At 44.4% G+C, this 16,250-nt stretch overlaps 1 protein-coding gene across 1 annotated transcript in view; it reads right to left on the bottom strand.

The window, feature by feature from the left end:
* LOC139233868 (zinc finger protein 652-like) overlaps positions 1–15,149 on the bottom strand; it is a 91,296-nt gene extending 76,147 nt beyond the window's left edge. The window contains 1 exon segment of the mRNA XM_070864483.1: positions 15,044–15,149. Within this exon segment, the coding sequence (XP_070720584.1) occupies positions 15,044–15,072 (29 nt within the window). The 5' untranslated portion in view covers positions 15,073–15,149.
* Between the last annotated feature and the right edge of the window lie 1,101 nt (positions 15,150–16,250).

Here is a 16,250-nt window from a genome sequence, read left to right as displayed (position 1 = left end):
CAGTTATAATAGTCAGGTGACAGGAAGAGTATTTTTTTTGAATAATGAGGCATAATGTTATGCCTGTGGTAAATAGGTCTTATTTGTAACTCGGCCTTGTGTAAAGAAAAGCTTGACTAATCTTTTTACTTTAAATACATCAGTGCCTCAATAAAGATTTGCCCGTACTCAGCTTACACGACAAAAGTACAAATTAGACAAATAAAATTAACATGCTGGTGAATAGTTATCTAAATGCAAAGCAGGACATCTCACATACTGTACAGATGCTCAATTGTTCAGTGAACCAGGTGAGATCTTGCTTTGGTGCTGGTTATACAGTTGGAAATGTTCAAGTCTCAAGCACACAAAGAGCTGCTTGGCAGACGAGTGAAATGTTTTTGACTTATCCTGACAGGAAAGCATACGTTCCAGAATCCGTACAGAAAATCCCAGCTGCAGCTAAAAGATGCGAGCATAGTTTTAAGGAGCTGCACTTCCCTTGTACAATTGGTCAAAAGAATTACATTTTCAACTGGACATGAGATCATAAAATATTCACATTGACAGTTAACAATCCATGCAAAAATGAATAGTAAAATAACTTACAATAAGTTATTTATTACACACGTCAAAGAACATGTCTCCTCAGTAACATATTTGTGGCAGTCTTGTTTACAGTGTGATCTAACATTCATTTAATTAACTTAGCAAAACTCAAGCCAGTTATAAAATGTCTTAAAGGGGTTGCTCCCTTTGTAACACATATAAATTAACTACAGGAACTACGAAACAAAAGCAAATTCTACTAAGAGAAACATTTTTAGTTATAACATACATTTAAAATTGCACTAGTTTGAAGCTTTAGGACCTGCTTCGATCGTGTACATACAAGCAGAAAATGCATATTTAGGAAGTCCAATACCACAACTGCAGTGGTGCATTACTAGGATCAGCATCTAGTGGTAAAAGCTGAATACGAAGACTGGCAAGTTTTGCTTATTATACTGGGATGTGGCATGGAGTGAGAAATAAATTTATGCTAATGACCTATAATTCTACAAGTGACTGCTTGATCAATGTTCAAAGGAGGCACAGTTGTCATTTGGCCAAAAGCTGCTCATTTTAAATGGCAGGAACTTGGCTCAAATTTGACTTCCTCGACTTCTGGATTCCTGTCATCAGGATTACCATCATCATCATAGGCAGTCCCTCGAACGAGAATTACTTGCTTCCATGAGTTCAGAGGTGTTTCAATGAAGGACCCGATGTTCCAGTCCTGAACCGCAATTGAGGGGGGTGGAAGATGCCTGTGCGTGAATTTTTTTAACATGTGGTGACCGTTGTATACCAACCACCACAGGGACTTGAGAGCTAGGCCTTTATCCAGTGGCAAGGGTTAACCAGGACGACTGGAGACCAGCTCTGCTGCACGGACCTAGTGCGCACACATATCGCAGCGTGGGCTGGCCCTTGCTGCCCCTGGGCCCTCACCTCTTCTGGGCCCCGTACCCTCATTTGCCGCACCTCCGCCATGATCTCTCACCGCTCCTCCACCACAAACATTCACCGCATCTCCGCCATGATGCATCGATACTATTTCGCTTCAACCACTCCCTGTGGTAGCGAGTTCCACATTCTCACTGCACTCTGGGTAAAGAATTTTCTTCTGAATTCCCTACTGGATTTATTAGTGACTATCTTATATTGATGGCCCCCAAATTCTGGTCTCCCCCACAAGTGGAAACATTCTCTTGTGTATCCGCGCTATCAAAACTTTTCATAATTTTAAAAGACTCTCGATTAGGTCACCTCCTCAGCCTTGATTTTTCCAAGAGAAAAGAGACCCAGCCTGTTCATCCTTTCCTGATATGTACACCCTCACATTTCTGGTAAAGGTTTATCCGTCCGGGCAGACTTGTGTTTAACCCACCCTGGACATTTAATGCCATCGGTGAGGTGGTCCATGTGGATAAATGTCGCGGGTTGAGGAAGGTTTGTGCATTGGCAGCTGCTTAGAAATTCCCAGCTTTTCCCAGAAGTGAAACAAGCTAATCTCGGTCAGAAGGTCCATCAGGAAATAAAAAGACTTGCATTTATGTAGCGCCTTTTGCGACCCCAGGATGTCCCAAAGCGCTTTACAGCCAATGAAGTACTTTTGGAGTGCAGTCACTGTTGTAATGTGGGAAACCCGGCAGCTAAATTGCGCACAGCAAGCTCCCACAAACAGCAGCGAAATAACGACCGGATCGTCTGTTTTTAGTGATGTTGTTTGAGGGATAAATATTGGCCCGAGGACACCGGGGTGAACTCCTCCTGCTCTTCTTCAAAATAGTGGCTGCAGGATCTTTTACGTCCACCTGAGAGGGCAGATGGGGCCTCGATTTAATGTCTCATCCGAAATACGATGTCGGGGAGGGAATTCCAGAGCTTGGAACCCAGGCAGCTGAAAGCACGGCCGCCAATGGTGGAGCGATGGAAATCGGGGGATGCGCAAGAGGCCAGAATTGGAGGGATGCAGAGATTTCAGAGGTGTTGCTGGAGGAAGTTAGAGATATGGATCGGTGAGGCCATGGTGATGGGGGGGGGGCGGGATTTGAACACAAGGGTGCTAATTCTAAATTTGACTGTTACCTGACCGGGAGCAGTAGGGCAATGAGCACAGCACTCCACTGGGAGCGTCAGCCTAGATTTTTGTGCTCAAGTCCCTAGAGTGGGACTTGAACCCACAACCTTCTGACCGAGGCGAGTGCGCTGCCCACTGAGCCACGGCTGGCATTAGAATAATGGAGCGAGGGGGGAAATCATAGAATTGTAGAAAGGTTACAGCACAGAAGGCCATTCGGCCCCTCGAGCCCGTGCCGGCTCTCTGCAAGAGCACCTCAGCTAGTCCCACCCCCCTACCCTTTCCCCGAGGCCCTGCAATTTTATTTTCCTTCAGGTATTTATCTAATTCTCCTTTGAAAGCCACGATTGAGTCTGCCTCCGCCAACCTCAGGCAGCGCATTCCAGATCTTAACCACTCGCTGAGTAAGCAAGTTTTTCCTCATGTCGCCTTTCTGCTAATCACCTTAACTGTGTCCCCTCTGGTCCTCGACCCTTCCGCCAATGGGAACAGTTTCTCTCTGTCTACTCTGTCCATGGTTTTGAAAAGATTTACGAGAATGATTCCAGGGATGAGGGACTTCAGTGACGTGGATAGACTGGAGAAGCTTGGGGTTGTTCTCCTTGGAGCAGAGGAGGTTTGAGAGGTGTTCAAAACCATGGACAGAGTAGACAGAGAGAAACTGTTCCCATTGGCAGAAGGGTCGAGGACCAGAGGAGACACACTTAAGGTGATTAGCAGAAAGGCGACATGAGGAAAAACTTGTTTACTCAGAGTGGTTAGGATCTGGAATGCGCTGCCTGAGGGTGGTGGAGGGAGACTCAATCGTGGCTTTCAAAGGGGAATTAGATAAATACCTGAAGGAAAATAAAATTGCAGGGCCTCAGGGAAAGGGTAGGGGGGTGGGACTAGCTGAGGTGCTCTTGCAGAGAGCCGGCACGGGCTCGAGGGGCCGAATGGCCTCCTTCTGTGCTGTAACCTTTCTACAATTCTATGATTTCCCCCCTCGCTCCATTATTCTCGTGGGCCTGCCTCACTCACGATTGACACCCGGCATCCACAGCCCTTTTGTGGGGGAGGGTGTTCCAGATTCCCACTCCCCTCCGTGTGAAGCAGTGCCTCCCGACATCACCCCACGAATGGCCCGGCTCCAATTCCAAAACTGAGCTCCCTTGTTCTGGAGGGGCATAACCTTAAAGTTAGAGCCAGGCCGTTCAGGTGGTGATGCCGGCACGCACCTCCCCACACAAAGGGTAGCCGGAATCTGGAACTCTCTCCTCAAAGATTGGGGGGGTGGGGGGGGGTCAATTGAAATTTTTTAAGAGTTAGATCAATAGATCTTTGTTGGGTAAGGGTGTAAGCTCACAGGTTTGTAGAGCTGTTGCACTGTGAGTGGCTTAGCCAGTCACGTGAAGTTCACAAGATTCAATAAAACCCCAGCCAGTTGGGTCTAGGTCATCCACGATAAGGTATGCAGTTGCGAGCCTAGTGGATGAACTGGTAACTGGTAATTGTTAAACCTTTGTTAATAAACTAGTTCTTAATAGTAATGTGTTGCTATGAATTCTTAAGCAAAGAACCCATGAAGCAAATATATTACAAAGGGTATTAAAGGTTATGGGGTAAATGGAGTTAAGATACCTATGAAAATATTCTCCTAAACATAGTGCAAATATATACAGACTTTGTTTTCTTACAATTAAAGTAAGCCATGATCTCTTTGAATTTAAGACAGAGATAGACAGTTTCTTAACCAATAAGAGATTAAGGGATTATGGGGAGCGGGCAGGGAAGTGGACCTGAGTCCATGATTGGATCAGCCATGATTATATTAAATGGCGGAGCAGGCCTACTCCTGCTCCTATTTCTTATGTTCTAATGGCGGAACAGAAACAGGGGGTGGGAGGGGGGCTGAATGGCCTCCTCAGGATTATACTACTCTGCTGGATGACAGTAAGGCTTGGCTGCCATGACTGCTCTGCTACTCAATCATTTCATGTTTTAAGGCAACGTTTTCTAGCCTACAGCCCATTTCTCCAACTGAGCTTCTGGCTACTTTAATGCACAGATGGTTATTCTGACTTTCTTTTCTGCTGTGTAGATCCTGGCCAGAAATCCATTTTCTCCTGGGCCGAACTCCATTTCTTCTCTGGCTTTTGGATCTTAGTGATCTCCACCATTGTCGCTGCTTTCTACAGAGACTGTATTCTCTGCTGGGCTGCCTCAATTCTAGTATCTGGCCTACTTCTGCGTCCTTAGTTTTCTGCTCCTTTGGCGGGGCATTTTCACTCTATGCTGAGCTAGCTCTGATCTGCACCCACTGGCCCCCACCCTGCTCAGGATTCCGCTCCAAATGACCGTAGCTTTGCTGCTTTCCGCTTGCTTCCAATGACACCACGCATACCTTAACCAATAACCTGATGAACACAGATTTCAACTGTGCATTTAATGTATTGCTAATTTCAGCAGGCAAAATAATTGTGTTGTAGTTACTCATTTTTTTTATTTGAGAACAGGTTCTAACAGGAGCGTTGAGCAATTCTAATCTCATTATTTTAGCAACACAAAATTAGATAGCAGTTAAATGTTAATTTGAAACATCTAGGGCTATAAATTCGACGATTTTGCGACTTGGTTTTTGGTGCTATTTCACCTTTTTTGGCGAAAACCCAGTCGGTGGAAAATTCGGTGATGTTTTGCGGTGGCGGTTTTCAAATACTGCTGGAGAGGACCACCACCGTGCAAGGCTCAAAATAGCGTTTGCGCCAAAAATTTGGCTCTGTGCGCACCTGCATTTTGTGCAAAAAATACCGACATGTAAAAAGCTACGTTGCAGCCCTTGGAGCAGCGGCAAGTATGAAGACCTGCTAAAAAGGGAAGTTGAAGTTTTTATTTTTCAATTCTTTTGCAGCGATTCGATAGATAAATGTCTAAAAAAGAAATTCACAAAACATTTACAAGTGTTTTTTCACCTACCCAAGGCCCAACTCGCAGCGGTATCGGCCTCGGACTAAAATCGATGTGGATTGCAGTTTGCGTTGCGAATCCTCGTGCAACGCCAATTTTTACCGCTGCATAAATTAAGGCCTGAATATCGGGCTGATGAGATAGCGGAAATGGTAATTTTGGTGAAAAAAATAACGTTATCACTGAGAATGGAATTTCTAGCCCTTAATGTGCTAATACTATAAATATTTCTTATATGATTTCATAACTTGCGAGTTGCATTCCTCATTAGGTAAAACTTCAGGTAACCTGCCTACAAGATGATGCTTTAAAAGGAACTCATGGTCCTTGTATACACCTGAATCAACATTACAAAATTTCTATCTACCAAAATTTTCACCTTCATGGTGGTTAGCACTCATTAATCCAAATTTCCTTTTTCACCAGGCACTTTCCAATTGGCTATGGCTGTTCCTCCAGTGCTGCAATATTTATTACAACTCTCCCTCTCAATTTCAGTACTAGTTCATATTGCCAATCTCTCTTAATCATGTCACTTCCCAGATACATGCCAAACTCATCTATAAATCCGCTTGAACCCCTCCAATCAGGTTTCCATGTTTCAGAAACTACCCTAAAAAAAGGCACAAGCTAAATTATCTGTTACTGTGGTGCATTATCCATCCTTTTCATCTCTGCAGGCTTTGACAATTACCCATGCTGTCCTCTTCCACTGTCCAGTTCAATGGGACTGATCTCACGATTGCCTCTCTGATTTTAGCCTACCACTGATCTCTTCCTACCACTGCCCCGAGACCTTGAGAATCCCCTTCTGCATCTCTTCTTCCTCATCTACATGCTTATCCTTGGCAACATCATCCACAAACACAGTCAGTTTTCATATGTACGTAATGACACCAAAATGTATCTCTCCAACACCTCCCTCAGTGCTGTCACACTGCTTGTCCAACATCCAGTCTTAGGTGAGCCGTAATTTCCTCCAGAGTAGTATTAGGAAGACCAAAGCGATCACCTTCAGCTCAGTACACTCGCACTATTAGTGCCAGATTCCCCTCTTCGGTCACTGTCTCAGTCTGAACCAGCCTGTTTGCAACCTCTGCATCATATTCAAACCCAAGCTTAGCTTCCGACCTTGCATCCTCCCAAATGTGAAGATAGCCTACTTCCAATTCTCTAATATCGCTGCCTCTGCCCCTACCTCAGCCCATTGCCGCTGGAACCCTCATCCATGCCTTTGTTATATCTAGACTTGACTATTCCAATGCTCTTCTGGTCAACTTTCCATCCTTCACCCTTAATAAACTTTAGTTCATCCAAAGTTCTACTGCCCATACTGTCTCATGCCAGTTCTTCCTCACCCATCATCCCTGTCTTTGCTGACCCAACTGGCTCCTGGGTTCCCCAATGCCTCTAATTTAAAATGCTCATTCTTGTGTTTAAATCCCTCCATGGCCATGGCCTCATCCCTCACCTTCTTGATACTACAACCCTACCCGAGCTCTCCATTCTTCTGGCACCAGCCTTTTATGCATGCACATTTACTCCACCCCATCAGCAGCCATTACTTCAACCATCTAGGCCTCATGCTCTGGAGTTCTCTCCTTAAACCCTCTGCCTCTCAACCACCCTCTCCTCCTAAATAAGCCACAATCGCAGGCCATTTGTGGGAAGTTGGGGCATGCCTGCCTGAAAGGACTATATGGCACTTCAATGAGGTGCCAAAATAGTCGGTGTGCTGAATAGGATTTAAGCAGCCTTTGTAATTGACACCTATGGTTATGGCAAATGGTTAGAGACATTTGCCTGATATAGATTGCTGTCCGGGGTAAGCGCAGTTGGAACAAGTAGTGGCGGCTGTACCTTTGACCAAACTATTGGTCATCCCACCTTCTTTGACATTTTGTTTCTTACACCTGTGTGAGGTGCCTTGAGATGTCTTTCTACATTAAAAGATGTCATATTAAAAGCAAGCTGTTGGTTTATCTATCCCGTTGGGCTGTATTCAATGTTGGAAATCAGCAGTGAGTGCTGGGACTCTAGTCAGCAATCAGAAACAGTTGCCATTTAAGTATCTTAGTGGTGGACAAACAGATTAACAGTTAACAGGAATATATTGTGCTTCTCCAACGCTGTGATATTTAAAAGGCGGCTCTCCCTTCCGACCTCATCCCAGGACTCTCACTGTTGACTTTAAATATCATCTCCTTGTACCAAGCCTGCAGGGCGGTCTCTGGTTTTAAAATCAGCAACAACCAGGTCTAGCAGTTATAAACTTAAAAATCAACAGCACGAGCCAGAACTAGTCGAGAGGGACAATTACCCGAGTGCTGGAACGTAAGGGTCAATTACTGCATTGGTATGCTGCTGAAACAGCATCAGGAACACATGGGTATGATATTGCTGCTGGGTCCATCAGTCAAGAGAGAAAACTAGAAGATACTATGTCCCACAGAGAACACCATCCCCTTGCTTTTAGCTCCAAAAAGGACAGATATTTCAAGTACAAACAGGATTAATTTAAATACTGTTTTCATTGTACAAAACACCTCCTACATATAAAACTATGACAGGTCTTCAAAAAAAGTTTAACTAATGTTAAGGAGCTTTATGACAATGAAGAAAAAGCATTGATGTTCATTGTGACCCCAGGAAAAGGACTGTAAACAGTGAACTAAGATCACCTTCTTTACTTCAGTGATAATGTTCAATCACATCAGTGGGAGAGCACTTGGATGCCAGTGACCATAATTCAGTCAGATTCAAGGTAGTTATGGATAAGGACAAGGATAGACCAGGGATAAAAGTCCCAAATTGAGGAAATGCTAACTTTGCTAAGTTGAAAAGTGATTTGGCCACAGTGGACGGGAAACAGCTACTTGTAGGTAAATCAGTGTCGGAACAGTGGGAGACATTCCAGGAGGAGATCTGGAGGGCCCTTAAAGAAAAAGAGTGGGAACAACAATTCTCAAGCCTCCTGGGATGTCTAGGGACTTACAGGGGAGGATAAAGAAAAAAAGGAGAAGCATATGTCATATACCGACGGCTAAATACTGTAGAATTGCTGGAGGAATATAGAAAGCTCAGAGGTAAAATTAAAAAGGACATTAGGAATGCTGAGAGAGAGCATGGAAAATTCTTGGCAAGTAAAATTAAGGAAAACCCAAAGATGTTCCATAAATATATTAAGAGTAAGAGGATAATAGGGCCTATTAGAGACCACGAGGGGAATCTGTGCGTGGAGGCGGATGATGTTGGTATGGTTCTTAAGGAATACTTGGCGTCAGTTTTCACAAAGGAAAGAGGCAATGCAGATACTGCTAGCGAGGAGGTGAGAGAAATTCTGGATGAAACAAAGAGAGAGAGGAGGTATTAAGGGGTTTACATTGACTATGACTTAGAGTTCAGCCTCTATGTGCGCAGATGCAGGCGTCATCCGCGTACTGTAACTCGACGACAGAGGTTGGGGAGGTCTTGGAGCTGGCCTGGAGATGACGACGGTTGAACAGGTTTCCCACTGGTTCTGTAGTTTAGTTCCACGCCAGCGGGGACACCTGCGTCTGCGCACATACAGAGGCTGAACTCCAAGTCATAGTCAACATATTTACTGAGGTGTACGAAAACATCTGGGAGACAACAGGTTCTCCACCAGCTTGTCCTCGCCGCACAGTACTGCCCCCCAGTCATCAAGATCCACGGCGCTGCCCTGGACAACGTGCACCATTTCCCATACCTCGGGAGCCTCTCATCAACAAGAGCAGACACTGACGATGAGATTCAACACTGCCAGTGCAGCCTTCGGCCGCCTGAGGAAAAGAGTGTTTAAAGACCAGGCCCTCAAGCTCATGGTCTACAAGGCAGTAGTAATACTCACCCTCCTGTATGGCTCAGAGACATGGACCACATACAGTAGACACCTCAAGTTGCTGGAGAAATACCAACGTTAGCATCCTCGACCAGGCCAACATCCCCAGCTTTGAAGCACTGACCACACTTGAGCAGCTCCACTGGGCAGGCCACACTGTTCGCATGCCAGACATGAGACTCCCAAAGCCAGCGCTCTCCTCGGAACTCCTTCACGGCAAACGAGCCAAAGGTGGGCACAGGAAACATTACAAGGACACGCTCAAAGCCTCCCTGATAAAGTGCAACAACCCCACTGACACCTGGGAGTCCCTGACCAAAGCCCGCCCTGTGGAAGAAGTGCATCCGGGAGGGCGCAGAGCACCTCGAGTCTCATCGCCAAGAACATGCAGAAATCAAGCGCAGGAAGCAGAAAGAGCGTACGGCAAACCTGTCCCACCCATCCTTTCCCTCAACAACTATCTGTCCCACCTGTGACAGGGTCTGTGGTTCTCATATTGGACTGTTCAGCCACCTAAGGATTAATTTTTTTTTTAAATAAAAGAGTGGAAACAAGTCTTCCTCGATTCCGAGGGACTGCCTATGATAATAAGGAGTTTAGCAGCTTTCAAGTGGATAAGTCCCCAGGCCCAGAAGAAATGCTGTTGAGCGAAGCAAATGAGGAAATAGCAGAGGCCTTGACCATCATTTTCCAGTCCTCTTTGGATTCAGGTAGGGTGCCGGAGGACTGGAGATCTGCTAATGTGTTACCCATGTTTAAGGGGGGAGAAAGGGATAGGCCGAGTAATTCCAGGCCTGTCAGCCTAACCTCTGTAGTGGGAAAATTATTGGAAATAATTCTGAAGGACAGGATAAATCTACATTTAGAAAGGCATTAATCAGGGACACTCAGCACAGATTTGTTAAGGGAAGATTGTGTTTGACTAACCTGATTGAATTTTGAGAGGAGGGTCGATGAGGGTATTGCATACGATGTAGTGTATATGGACTTTAGCAAAGCTTTTGATAAGGTCCCACATGGCAGACTGGTCATGAAGGTAAAAGCCCATGGTATCCAGGGCAAAGTGGCAAGTTAGATCCAAAATTGGCTTAGAGGTAGGAAGCAAAGGGTAATGGTTGATGGATATTTTTGGGACTAGAAGGATGTTTCTCGTGGGGTTCCGCAGGGCTCGGTACTGGGTCTTTTGCTTTTTGTGGTATACATCAATGATCTAAATTTGAATACAGGGGGTATGATTAAGAAGTTTGCAGATGACACTAAAATTGGCTTTGTGGTTGATAATGAAGAGAAAAGTCATGGACTGCAGGAGGATATCAATCTAATGGTCAGGTGGGTAGAACAGTGGCAAATGGAATTTAATTCCGAGAAGTGTGAGGTAATGCATTTGGGGAGGGCTAATAAGGAAAGGGTATACACATTAAACAGTAGGCCACTTTGAAGTGTAAATGAACAAAGGGACCTTGGAGTGCTTGTCCACAGATCCCTGAAAGTAGCAGGCCAAGTGCATAAGGTGGTTAAGAAGGCATACGGAATGCTTGCCTTTATTGGCTGACGTATAGAATACAAGAGCAGGGAGGTTATGCTTAAATTGTATAATAGTCTGGTTGGGCCATAGCTGGAATACTGCATGCAGTTCTGGTCACCGTATTATAGGAAGGATGTGATTGCACTGGAGAGGGTGCAGAAGAGATTTACGAGGATGCTGTCTGGAATGGAGAATCTTAGCTATGAGGACAGATTGGATAGGCTGGGCGTGTTCTCCTTGGAACAGAGGAGGCGGAGAGGTGTATAAAATTTTGAGGGGCCTGGATATAGTGGATAGCAAGGGCCTATTTCCCTTGGTGGAGGGGTCAATTACGAGGTGGCATAGGTTTAAAGTGGTTGGTGGAAGGTTTAGGAGGTGATTTAACGGGAAGTTTCTTCACGCAGAGGATTGTGGGGGTCTGGAACTCACTGCGTGGAAGGGTGGTAGAGGCAGAAACCCTCACCATATTTAAAAGGTACTTAGATAGGCACTTGTAAGTGCTGTAACCTGCAGGGTTATGAACCTAGAGCTGATGTGGGATTAGACTGGATAACGGCTTGTTGGCAGATATGATGGTAAGTACTTCAGGGAATCGAATACAGCCAGAGTGATCTCCTGGACTAGTTTCGATCGCCTGGATGGGTCGGAGAGGAATTTTCCCAGATTTTTTTCCCCCCCGATTGGTCTGGGTTTTTAAATCTGCTTTTATGCCTCTCCCGGGAGATTGCATGGCTCCGGTTGGGGTGGAGTGTAAAATGTTGCAATGCATGGAGTATTGCAGTTGTGTGGGGCAGACTGGTTGGGCCAGATGCTCTAAACCTTTCCGTCATTGTTCATTGGTTTATATGTAACCTTCAGGGCTGCTGACCGAGGGCCGTGTGGCTCTGTCAGCCGGCGCGGACACAATGGGCCGAAATGGCCTCCTTCTGCGCTGTAGATTTCTATGTTTCTACCAACAGAATTTGCACTGGTGTTATTTTCATACAGTAGTCATATCAGAACTCAGTTTTCATCAGTTACTGTGAATCTGCATTACTGCAAGTCAGTTGAACTGTAGCAATTTAACTGATAAAATATGTTCTTAAGAAAAAACATGTTGAGAAAATAAAAGGTTCCAGTCATGTTATATTTAAATCTCTGTCACTTGCAGCAGAAATTCTCTGAGTAAAGTCCTTATCTAAAGCAGTAATAATTCTAAGCAGCAAGTACATCAAACAGAATTGCAGTTTAGTGTTGAAGATAATCTATATAACTAACACGATATGCTCCACATATTTTATTGTTAACAACTTGCATTTATATGGCGCCTTTAACATAGAAAAATGTCCTGGGGCATTTCAGAGGTATAATCAACAACAACTTGTATTTATATAGCACCTTAAACATAGTAACGTGCCAAGGCGCTTTACAGGAGTATTACAAAACAAAGTTAGACAAACATGGCCACAAAATCAAAGAGTTGGTACCCCTCCTAATAAAAGCTTGGCCAAAAAGATGCGTTTTATGCAGGGTCTTAATGAGGAGAGGTGGGGAGGCAGAGGGGTTCAGGAAGGAAATTCAAGAGCACAAGGGCTAGGTGGCTGAAGGTGCAGCTGCCAATGGAGGGACAAAGGGAGGGGGATCCACAAGACGCCAAGAATCTGAGGAATGGAGAGTTCTGGTAGGGTTCTAGGGCTGGAGGAGTTTACAGAAATAGGGAAGGGCAAGGCCATTAGGTATTTAAACATGAGGCTAAGTATTTTAAATTGGAGGTGTTGGGGGACTAGGAGTTAGCAAGGACAGAGTGATGAGAATGCAGGTCCTTCTCAGCTCAGTACTATCTCTTTTATCCAAACTTCAGTCTGTGTAATCCATCTTCTCGTGATGAAATTCAATTGACAATTACAAATGAATACACGATTATGAATCCTGCATAGACTCTAACTTTGCATTTTTCATGACCAAACTGCAATCTTCAGCTGTAGATTTATTAGGATCTGGAGTCTCATTTCACGGAACAATGAGTTTGAAAAATGATGTATTGGTTTCTAATATGATTTTAATAATAATACATCAAGCAATAATGCGATGGTGTTAAAATAGGATGCTGCAGATCAGCCTTATGCATGCCAAATGAGCTAGTACCAGCAACTGCTGGCTTTTCAAACAAACGGTTGCCAATTTTGATAGTTTGCTTGAATCACCTGGCCCAACCAGCTTGTCTGCACTATTCATTTCTGTCACTGTTGATACTTCCAAATTGTTGCAATTGTGAAGCTCATTACTTTTTAGATCAGACCTGGAATTAAACTACAGGGTACTCACTTTTTGATTTTGCTGTGCAGCTGCAGAATGCTTCACCAGTTTATCAGTAAAGGGGAAAGAAAATAAGGGGGGGGGGGGCTGGATGGTGTTAGGGAGAAATATGTTTTTTCCTCTCCACCCCCCTTTTCATATAAAAAAGCAATTTTTTTTAAAGAAAATTCAATCCTATTATGAGCAGGTCTCCCTCACTACTTGGCAGCTCCAGTGACATCAATTACAGGCAGTGTCTCCATAGTAAACAGTAGAGGAGACAAATTCAAACCGACCAGAGAGCTAAATCCGAGCCATGAGAAACCAGACTACTTGCTAGGAATACAAAGTTTGCAGAAACCCACAGCACCAAAGCAGCTCACAGATCGGTTTTATGGTTACAGCCCAACTTATAAGGTGGCAGCCCATTTTAAGTAGAGAACTGATGTCTGATGCGAGTCTCAATGCCAGCAATAAAATTAACATGTATTTAAAGTCGAAGAAGCTTGTGGTGAGCCTATTACTTTCTTCTGCAAACAAAAGTTTTTACTCACTTTTAGCTGATGTTCATTAATCCATGTTAGAAGAATAAAAGCTCAGTAGTGCTAAACATAGTCCATTAATGCTTTTATTGATATTACACTTTCACTAAAATGAGCAAAGATAGAAATCTTGGCAGCTAAGCAGCTGCTATCACAAACAAAAATATTTATAGTGTTGTATTTTAATTATATACAAGTACAAGAGCTATTATTTCACTTGGAGTACTGTTCAAATATTTTCTCTGGCTGTTATGGATTTAATCAGAATTACACGGGAGGCACAACTTCCAGTGATCACGTTATTTTCTTGAATATTGCAAACTAAAATAATCTACTAAAAGCAGATTCAAAACAGATTAAACTTGGTCTCAATAAATGGCTCAAATTTTCAGTTAACATGTCTCATTAAACGTACCACCAGTTTGATAATAAAAGTGCATTGTTTCTTCCCTGTCCGCTCAACACAAACTACTCTCTAAATATACAGATAAAATTGGCTGGTTACTAAAACTTTGCACTAACAGTATACCGAAACAGTACTCCTACACGTGCGTTATTTCAAATGGTAGAGGAATACATACCTTTAAATTTAAGATGCTCGCAGTATCTAAATGGACAAAATATCAAATGGATTTTCATTTGGTATTTTAACATTACAAGACTTGACTCATATCTGATCTTATTCAGCAATACTACCAGAACGCACCAAGAACAGACTTGTATCAAGGACTGAGGTTAACCTCCATAAACGATGCATGACCGACGCTAGCTACAGTCGCTCTCGTAATGCACTTAGCAAATCACAGGTGGGCAGGGTAGGCATGGGCATTGCACGGTTTCTGACCCTCCTGCACAAGTGCATTACTTCCTTCCACAACTATTGCACATCGTCGAGATACAACAAGCAACTGCAGTAGCAAAAGCAGCAACAGGAGGGGACAATATTTATAAACAGGCGTCCGAGTTGTAGTACCAAAGATAGAACTTGTCTAGCCTTGTCAATCAATTTAAGACGAGTGATCCAGTCATTAGATCAGGAACTGTACATTACCACCACATACATGTTTACCATGATTTGAAGCGACAAATGACCACGGCAATCTATCAGTGTCGAGCTGGAGGTCCCTCCATTATGAAACAATGGATCCGTTTAACATGTCAAACCAGGAGTGTGAATATATTTTAGCATGCAGACGCGCATTCGCCCAATTTATGCTGCATTATCACTCGAGTAAAGCAACATTTCAATCACAGCACATGTAATGAGAAATGTAAATGGACAGCTGTACCAGCACCACAAGAATCCACCCACTCGCATTCCTTTAACCTGCTTCGCGAAGGCAGCTTTCAGAATGGACACAGACGTAATCCAGCTCTCAAACTTAATTCCCCCCCACCCCCATTAAAGCAGAATTACCAACAAAAAGGTAGAACATGGTGATACATTTTACAAACTTGGGGGAAATGGGGGGCTGCAGAAAACAGCACTCAGAGGATTAACACACACATATATATTCAGCTTCGGCACAGGGGCGTTAACTATGAAAGTAAAATTGCCGAGTACACTTTGCAAATCAAGACTTGGAAAGCCCGCGAGGGCAATATATAGGACAAGAAATAATTCACCAAGCCTTATGCAATAATTGTCAGATCTGAAGTGGAGCTGTGCAAGAGGGGGATTTATTTATACACCCTCCCTCTCACATTTATTAAATCCTGCAGATTTATTAAGTCCCTGAAGGATTTAATCCCTTCACGGTGACAGCTGCAAATGTAAAGGAGGTATTTTGATGGTTGCCCAATTATCAAATGTCAAAGAGCGCCCGTGGGGCGGTGGGTTGCCAAAAGGAAATGTCGAATGGCGGTGTGTGTGTGTGTAGATGAAGGAGGAGGGAAAAAAAATAAAAGTGGTGAGGGAAAAGAGAAAGGAATTGTTGCCCAGCGGGCAGACAGTTTGATGTGTGTGTGTGTGTGTGTGTGTGTGTCTGAGGGAGGGGATGATGGAGAGGGGGAGGGGGTGAAGCTGTCATGGCGCCGCCCGGCAGCCGCCCCAACCCACCAACCGACGCTGTTCGAGCCCGCCGGACAATCCGAGGGGAGCCGGGAGGGTGAGGGGGGAAAAGGGAGGCTCGCTTACTCACCCGCCGGCAACCGCCTCATACTTCCTCAGCTACTCCGCCTCACTTTTGTTTTCTTTTTTTTCTCTCACCCTTTTTTTTTTGCTTTCCCCCCTCCCCTCTGAGGGAAAAAAAATATATAATTTGTCTTGAGGGGAGGGGAAAAGGTATTTTTTTAACACTTTCCTTCCAGAATGATCTTTTTTTTTCCCCCCCCTTTCCCTTCCTACACGCTCTTTGGCTTGTCACTGGCTGAGAGGCCCGGCCGACGTGGCCAGTTCCCCAGCGCGAGCGCGCTGCAAGCCTGTGAGTGGGAGCCGCTGCCGGTGGAAGGGAGGGAATACTGAGGCCGCTGCCAAATACTGAGCTCGCCATTGGG

This window comes from Pristiophorus japonicus, chromosome 21, assembly GCF_044704955.1.
Source record: "Pristiophorus japonicus isolate sPriJap1 chromosome 21, sPriJap1.hap1, whole genome shotgun sequence".
Lineage (NCBI taxonomy): Eukaryota > Metazoa > Chordata > Chondrichthyes > Pristiophoridae > Pristiophorus > Pristiophorus japonicus.
Note: the sequence above shows the minus strand (reverse complement) of the source record. Positions and strands in the feature narration are given on the sequence as shown.